Source organism: Habropoda laboriosa, unplaced genomic scaffold, assembly GCF_001263275.1.
Source record: "Habropoda laboriosa isolate 0110345459 unplaced genomic scaffold, ASM126327v1 scaffold67, whole genome shotgun sequence".
Taxonomy (NCBI): Eukaryota; Metazoa; Arthropoda; class Insecta; order Hymenoptera; family Apidae; genus Habropoda; species Habropoda laboriosa.
Genome location: NW_017100242.1, coordinates 1,732,010 through 1,741,300, shown reverse-complemented (window position 1 = coordinate 1,741,300; position 9,291 = coordinate 1,732,010). Strand labels below are relative to the sequence as shown.

The 9,291-nt window shown below is 36.7% G+C and overlaps 1 protein-coding gene across 1 annotated transcript in view; it reads right to left on the bottom strand.

Annotated features, from left to right (window-relative positions):
- LOC108571902 (suppressor of lurcher protein 1-like) overlaps positions 1 to 9,291 on the bottom strand; it is a 261,339-nt gene that overhangs the window by 4,531 nt on the left and 247,517 nt on the right. Inside the window, exon 6 of the mRNA XM_017934059.1 lies at positions 3,583 to 3,830. Coding sequence (XP_017789548.1) covers positions 3,583 to 3,830 — 248 coding nt within the window. The remainder of the gene's footprint in view (positions 1 to 3,582; positions 3,831 to 9,291) is intronic.

Here is a 9,291-nt window from a genome sequence, read left to right as displayed (position 1 = left end):
TATTAAGAATTTCGAATTTTTAGAATTCAATTTAAATAGCTTCACTTTATTAAGAATTTCTTATACTTGCGAAGTCATCGTTAGAATCTACAGTTCATAAAAGTATCAATCGAAATGCAGAGCAATATTGCATATATAATTTTATTAGAATTCTGCAAGGATGATAATTTAATTTTCTATAGACGATTGAAAAAGGTGATTTAAAAATTTATAAAAAATAGAATACAAGATGTGTGTTGAGTTAAAAATTTTAGACAATCAATCGTCTCGATATTAATTTCACCGAACACCAATTAATCTCAATTTAGCGATTTTTAACATCGTTCCTGGAAATCACCCATTTCTCACCAATTCTTAATTTATTCCTGCATTTACGTAAACCTATGCCCGCGTGATTTTCCCTTACGGTGTCTCGAGCAGAATCGAAGAAAAAGGAGCAACTATGCGTATGCAATTTAGAGTATATCGTCCGTGAGGTTTCACTAAGTTTGTTCGGCTTCCTTTTATATCCGGGGAACTTGATTCTTGTCTTTAGGGTTCGTTTGTATTCCATGCTTTACATCGCATCTAAATTTAGAGAGAAGGAACAACGACTATGTTTTCCGCCTTCTTTTCCATTCCTTTATTTGTTTCTCTTCTCTTCTTCTTTTTTTCCTCTTTCTCCTCGGTCTTTATCAAGCACAGGCATGTAGTGTACACGTAATATCATGAGAACGAAAGAAGACAGCCCTTTTGTGTCGTACGTAAAGAAAACTTTGTAAAAGAAAAATCTCCGTGTGCATGGGAAAACGTGTTTCGAATGTAAACGTTGCTTTAACGTGAAACTTTTGTTCCATTGATATTCCGATGCTATTCGTGCAAAATCCTATCTTAAACGGTATTGTGCTTGCGAATAATTGTTATTAAAACATCGTCCCTTCGTTGCAATTATCGTAATAAGCGGCACAGTAATACATTCGTAGTGTTCGTTGTATTCTGTACGTCAACTTTATAGTTGGAATTCTTATAGATGCTTCCCAGAGTGTTGCGAATTTATTCTAGTTAAGAGGAGAACGAGTGTAATTTCACGAAGGAAATTAATAATGGAGCTGATGAGAAAGTGATTTAGCGATGTTTATAACGCAATTTGTACCTTTCCTCAAGTTTATTTATTAGAAAATCAATATTAAGCGATTTAGTGTGTTTACAATGCAACTGGTCATTTTTCTCAGGTTTATTTATTAGAAAATCAATGTTAAGCGATTTATTTTATTTGTAATATCAATTGGTACTTTCTCTCTAGCAAATCAATATTAAGCAATGCAGAATTTTTGAAGTATTTCTCTTCGAAATTTTCAATACTCGTTCGAAGAGAAATGCTTTTAAATATTAACTTAATCCTTTAAAATATTTACCGCCATCGCGAGTCACCACGATCAACTTTTACATCTCTTATCAACACTCTGCATTTAAGTCAGAAAATTGAACTTTCACATAAAACAATTTCAAGTAAAACGATCGAATTACACTTGTGATAAGCACGATTCGCGGTCGATTAATTTCATCCAAACGTTCCTACCCTTCGTTTACATTCAAATCCAGCATAACATTAACCCGAATCCTAGGTTAAAAAGACCACACAAAAGTCCGAAACCGTAAAGAAGGATCTACGAATTGAACGATCCATTTTTCATTCCGTTCTTGATTCGTCCGATTTACGTACGATTAAAGCAAACGAATCTATCTTCCGAGTGATTTAATAATGGGCGAAAGTACACAAAAATTCGATTTCCTCTATCAATATCTGCAGGGCCCGCTCGTCTATCGCAAATCCTCTTATAAATCGTGTATAATCTTTTTTACACTGACGCGTGCTTCCGCTGTTTCGGATGTAAACTGTCGATTATTCATGGGATTGTTGCGATAAACCGGTGAACGCTTGAACCTCGCGATGAGAGGTGTTTGACTTTTTTTTTTTTTTTTTTTCAAATGCCACGCCCAGTCTAACGTTCTGCGTTTCGTTTAAAACTCTCTCTCTCCGCCGTGGAGAATGGAGAAAGAAAAATTTCGTCGAATCTCTACGTTTACCGGTAACCTCTTTTGCGTATATGTACACACGCGCGGGAGAATATTAAATGCACACACTCGCACGTCTCGCGGAGCGGAATCGTAACGAGGTGTGTTTGCATTGCAAACTACGGTACAGCGAGCCTCGGTATCGCGTTTCTAACGCCTAATATCAGCTGTACCACCACGAGGAATTGATTTCATCATTAGAATGTGCCGATCGATAACGAATCGTTACAAGATTTTCATACGTCCGGTATTTTACGTTTAACACGCTCACTGAGGTGGTATTGGGTATACAGATCATGCTTTGTTCGTTCCGTGTAGCTTGTGTTTAATTGTAACCTGGTATTTCTGGTGTCTTTTCGCTATTTTCACTGTGATAGGCACTAACTGAGGCTTTTGTAGGGTAAAATAATAAAGTACAGCGAAAAAATGGGAGGTTTGTCTTGTATCGCTGAATAAGAAAATTTTTATGGGGCACAGTCATTTTGTTGCGCCAAATAGGAAGCGTGACATTTTTATTTTTTAAAAATTCCAAATGAAAATTGATATATTCAATTGAAAAATGAGAAATTTGCATCGAACCGCAAAATTTTGCATTTTGTACAGTCGTTTTGTACCGCTAAATAGGAAGTGTGACATTTTTATTTTTTAAAAATTCCAGATGAAAATCGGTAAATTCTATTGAAAAACGAGAAATTTGTCTCGAACCGCTAGATAAGAAAATTTCTACGAGGTACAGTAGTTTTATGTCGCGATATAGGAAGTGTAACATTTTCACTTTTTAAAAATTCCAGATGAAAATTGGTAAATTCTATTGAGAAACGAGAAATTTACAAGACACAGTTGTTTGTGTCGTCAAATAGGAAGTTTCACATTTTAAAAATTCCACAAAAAAACTGCTAAATTCAATTGAAAATCACTTTTCCATCCTGAGAAAAAATCGAAATTTTTCATGTAACAGTTACTCGAAAAGAAATTCCCCAAAATTAGCCGCACCTTGTGCAATTAAACGTGCAACAATGGTAACAGAATTACTGGACATTTAAATTCCCAATGCTTCTACTACGAACTTTCTCACAGCGTGAAATTAGTGTTTTGAAAAATGCACACCAAGTGAATTGCAGAATTTACAATGTATCTCTACTGCAGGCATGAATTAATGAAACTTTTCCGAGCCACGTTTTTTTGTCCATTTTGAAAAAAAATCTTTCGCGGTTACTATGCCGCAACGATACGTTTCACCACATAGAGAAGTGAAACACGGTCTCGTGTATGTACTTTTAAATAAGTTACATTTAAATTTTCTTTTGTACAATCAGGACAGTCGGGGTTACATTTGTATTTTTTTTTCTTTTTTTTTTTGTAGAAATTCTATTTTAATTTCTCTGTTGTACGGAAATTAACCTGAAGTGAGGAAAAGGGTTGGCATTGTGTAGGAAACGTAAAAATTCGAGTATGAAAGGAGACGAAAAAGTTAGTCGTTGAGAAAGGGAGAGAGAGAGAGAGAGAAAAAAGGAGCTTTAGCTTTACCTTTTAACGTTGACGCGTTGCTCGTCGGTGGCTTTGTTGTATAATTTCCTTCCTCGTCCACAAACACGTAGCTAGCGTTAAATCCTGTTCCGTCATATCTGTCGTTACTCTTAAAGGTCACGCGAAAGAACTTTCTATCACTTTTGACATCGAACTCTTTCTGTTGACCGCAATACCTCGAGTACTTCCGGTCCGTGGACATGTAATTGGAAAATTCGACGAAGTCGCTAGCGGAAATCGCGTCGCAGCTGTAAAATCAATAACACTTATGTATTTCAATGTGGAATTCAGTTGGACAAGTAGATTTGTATATTGTTTCAAAATATCTGCTTACAAAATGCTCTAAAATAATCACTGCACGAAATAGTAATGTTGAAATGAAATAATTTCTTTCGATAAGTTTCTTAAAAATTAATATGCTTTGGAATTTTTCAATTGAAAATGCGTCCTTTTTTTCTAATTTAGAAAATACGTGTTTTGGAGTCTGAAACATTGAAAAATGTTTCCCTCTTTTCTGACCAATTTAGCAAATATATATTTTGGAATTTTTTCAACGAAGAAACGTTTCCTTTTTCTTGTGACTAATTCGAGTATTATTTAATATTATAATTCGTCTTTAAGTTATTTCAACATTGTTTTCTATCTAACGGAGAGTCGTATAGTTTTGTTCTATGAATTTATAATGTTCATAAATATTTATACTTGCACGAATAAATGTAGATAAATTGTGCGAATAAATATTCAAAGAGGAAGAGAGTTTCTGAAATGTGAACTTTTTTCGAGTAACACATTTGTATACTCCTTTGTTAAATTAGTGTTTCCATTACGAGACGACGAAGTGGTAGTAATTTGTGTTGCAATTATTGCAACGTGAACGAAGAGAAGAAATTTACAAATAATCCATTTTAATAGATTTTATTCAAAAAAAAAATTGTTCGTCGAGTAATTTTTACTTACAGTGAAAATTTTGATACTTTCACGACCATGTTAAAATTCCTTTATGTTCTTTCTGTTTGAAAACCGCTGATCTGCGAAACATTCGATTCCCTTAAAACCTGCTCGACGTAATCTTATGGACTGAATAGTAATATAATGTACAGTAGGTTATTGCCTTCAATATTATATGGAAGAATCGACGAGAGGGCAAACGTATCGATGCCTACGAATTTGTATGAAATCACGCACAATATGCAAGCACAATGTGTTTTATTACAGAAATCTAGCGTTCTCTCCAGCATTCATCCTCGACTGGCTAAGATTTTTAATAACGAACTTGTGAAATGCACTGTTTACTGTTCATTTTTTACGTGGATGTATTGCAAAATGAATTTTCAACTCAGCTCGATTCGAACTGCAAATGTTAACTGCAAAATTTTCAAGGAGTATTTTAGCGCTGCACTGTTTGCTATAGATTAGAAAATTTTTCTATGGAAAACAAAGAAACTTTTTGTTATTAAAATGAAATGAAAGCTGTATGTAATTTAAAAAGTTTCTACATTTTGCGAATGTATCGCATTCTTAATTTGCATTACACGGTAGTTATAAATTTGGTAAGAAATAAAATTCAGTAGTGAAAAGACAACGTTAAATTCGAAAAAGGTGCAAAATTAATTCCACAGAATTTGTTTTTAATTGAAATTTAATTTCTTCAATTACAATCCTATTTCATTTTCTCAACTGACGCGTTAACTCTTTCGCGACCAAATTATTTTTTCAAAGAATTTATTATTTATTCACTGTAATACTAAATTGAGATCAATTTTTCTCCCGACACTCAAATACGACATAATGGCGAACGAAGGCGAAGAACTTTAGATCACTTTTGCGAAGAATTTTAACAATAATAATTAAAATATCTCTCTATCTCGAAGAGACGTATTGTACATTTCTTATATGATACGCCATCGTCGGCTGAAGCACATATTTAGAAAGCTCGTAAAACTTTATGGTATCGTCTATATCATCAGGGATGTCAAGTTGGTCGCGGTAACCCGGCTGCGCTTTTATCATATATAAAATACAATTGCGGATGTATTATTCAGGAATGTCCTAAGTTTCACCGTTCATCCGGCAGAATTTATACTTTCGGCCAGGTCATACGTTACGCAATCACCGGTAAATTGATATACATGGACGACAAGGTGGAAGTAGGAGGAGTGTCGAAACTGCTGTTGAAATATTCACCTTTCGCAGCGAATATCGAGGAGATACGTATGATTTTTCTCGGGTGGCATAGCCGCGCGTGCTCATAAATTGCTTTCGTGGCTGGTTGCGGGCTCTCGGCAATTCCATAAGTAATTCAATCTTGCCTCTTCTCGTGCATAATTTCAATATACATGTGTAAGCACGCGCTCCAAGTTGCAGCGCAACGTTTCACGTTTCAACACTGGCTTTACAATCAGGAATATCCTTCTTCGGATATGTGTATTGTACATACATGTATGTATTCTCTTTCTCAGATTTTCCGGCTTCGAAAACACACGTCGCGCACCATAAATATTCCCCCCGGTTTTCGTACAAGAGTCAACGTAATCCCCGATTATGTAACCTGTGATTAAAGTTCGGGAACAGAGAGGCCGTCAGAAATAACGCTTTATTTCTGCACGACGAACGGCACCGAGAGACCACGTTGGGCCACGATGTGCCAAGTTTGAGTTTTTGTTCCCTTCGACCACGCGAAAATAACTTTAATGGCAACGTGCAAGCCGGTCGTCGTGGTGGGCAACATCACGTCACTACGGTCCGGCAATTGCGGCCGTGGAAATATCAGAAATATTACGAAAGCTGCGGGGGAAATATGGCGGGACGTGGCCTGTAATTAAAGACGAAGGGAAGTAGAGAAGAACTCACCGGCGAATAAATGGTGTTGAGTCTCGTGCGCTGCGATTCTTTCGTTGGAATTTCGAGAGGGTCTTGTGTCTCTTCACAGTTGAGATAGATTTTGTGAAACGAGTGACTCAAGTTTGGCTGAAGTAATGCGAATATTGCAAGTTGATACTTAAGTCCCACAATCAGTGTGAATGTGTTTTGACGCTCGGTTGAGTCTGTTCTTAATCTGAATGTGAATCTGACGAGGGAAGCTGGCTCTTGTGAAATGAATGACTCAAGTTTGGTTGAAGTAATGTGAGTATCTCAAGTTGATACTTAAGTCTCATTGCCAGTGTGAATGTACTATGTTGACTCTAGATTGAGTCTGTTCTTAATCTGAATGTAAGTCTGACAAGGGAAGCTAACTCTTGTAAAATGAATGACTCAAGCCTGGTTGAATACTTAAGTTGATACTTGAGTCTCACAATCAGCGTGAATGTATGTTGACTACAGGTTGAGTCTGTTCTTAATCTGAATGTAAATCTGACAAGGAGAGCTAGTTCTTGTGAAACGAATGACTCAAGCCTGGTTGAATACTTAAGTTGATACTTGAGTCTCAGTGTGAATATATTTTGTCTTAGAATGTAAATCTGACAAGGGACACTCGACAACTCGAAAATTCAAAAAAATTTGAAGCTTTGTAAAAATGTATTATAATTCAAGTGGCGTTAATAATTAAACCATTTTTTGTTTCGGCAATTAAATGGTCCTAGGGATGAAAACACTATCCTGAATATTTACCAAACTTGTATAAGATATGGAATAATGGTTACATTCAAAGTTGCGTGATTTTTAATCTCCTACATTACGATGCTAAAGAATTCTTTTTCTCAAAATTGACCCTTGCTACTCTTAGAAAATTTCTTTTAAACGTCCACTTTGCAAAGAAATTAAATGAACAAATCCCTTTACATTCTTCAAGGGTAATGCAATAAAGCCCCAATGAAAAGTTTTCGATCGAGTAAATTGCAGTCTTAAAAAAAAAAACACCAAAGTTAGGTATCATATTCAGGTCTCAAGGGTGGTTTAGCCCCTTAACAGCGTACTCGGTCCTTAGCGATGATGGCTCGTCCAAGAGGGTTTTATGGTGGGTCGATGGGCGTTAGGCACCTCGGTTTGCCGGACCAAATGTGATTAACCAATTCTACAGTGATAATCCACCATACCGAAACTTCGTCACGTTACAATAAAACACTCGACAAATTGCATTTGATAACGACGTGGATTCACCCACCGCTCGACTGTTGTCCGTCCGTGTAAAAATGCATTCGCCCCTTTTGCAAATAACGTATAGCGGTTGTAAGAGATATTGATACGTGAACGATGCCGCTATTATCGTGAATACGAAAATATATATCACGAGGAGGCCTGTCCGGGTTTCTTCCACCGATAGCATAAAGTGGCAATTCTCGTGATAGATCATCATTCGGTTCTCACATTTTCACACATATATTTCGAACTGTTTACCCGTATTTGGATTTACGGGTAGAAATGTATCTTTCCTTCATGCCGTAGAGGCGGAAACCTCCGAATGCATCGAGTTCTCCCGTGTTCCACTCCGTCTAATTGAACTCTCATTCGAACCGCAATATTTACGAGCGGTGTTTTCAAAAGAATGGAAAAATAGAGGTGGCGGTGGCGGAGGGAGGGAGGAAGAAGGAAGTCGGGCAGAAATTCAACCGCTATACTCACGCGAAGCCGCTTTGCCTGTAATAACAGATGCAAGTGGTTCTCCTGGAGGATCTTGATATCGGTCGACCACGAATTATTAAATTCAGGCCGTATTGCCACAGAGCAGAGTAGAATCGATGAAGTCACGAGACCTACTTTGTGCTTCCTCTCACCGTTATTGTACGAAAGTTCGACAGGAATCGGCAAAACACGACTAATTAGTGGCTTCGAGTAACGAACGAACCAGTATGTTACAGTATGGTTATTGATGGTGATTTAATACGACCCAATTAGGTTATATCGCATAACCAGCTTTCCTTTACCTTTTTTCTCACCGTTGTATCGATACTATTTCGATTTTGTCCCTAATGTCGAATGATTGATTATACAGCCATCGCGTGGTTGAATTTCCTCGTAGATACAGCAGCATTTGTTAATCAGTTGCCTACTTGCTAATTGGTCAACGTGACGGAAATACTGTAGATGTATATGTAGGTGTTCTGATAGGCTTTTAGGGTATCAGTTACTGGATTCTCCTTGGACATGGGATCTTCGTCCTCCAATAAGCAGCACGAAACTTTGTTTGACGCAGTTTGATTTAGTGGAACGTCGAAGTACATCGGGAAACCCAATTGAACTAGGATCGATTGGCTTCCAGTAGACTTCTAGTTGGCTAAGGATGCTCACTTTGTCTCACCTCGTCTCGTTCAGTGACGAGAAGGAAGACGGAGGAGGATCGATACATAGAATTCCAGTCACGGCCGAGTAGTCAGTTTGTATCTCCTGTCCGATGCTCATGTTCCTTTGCACTTATGGTGTCCGAGGGTACTTTTTCTGTCCAACCTTTATTACCGCTTTTGATTTAGTATTTTTTTCTTCTTCTTTGCACCTTTTTCTTCAGCGCGTATCGGACGATTTGAATGAGTGGACGGGTAACGTGATTGATTTCACCGAGGTTTTATGGTGTGAATTTATTAAGAGTGGAAAATATGATAAGAAATATTATTAGAATACAATGTATAATTGTGTAAAAATATAACAAGGAAACGGTGAATTTTTTAATTAAAAATAAAAGATATGATAAGTTATTTTTGTAAAATATAGAGAGTTTCTTCTATTTCTATATGTATATTACATAAACTTTATATTTTTTAATATAGAATTATTATT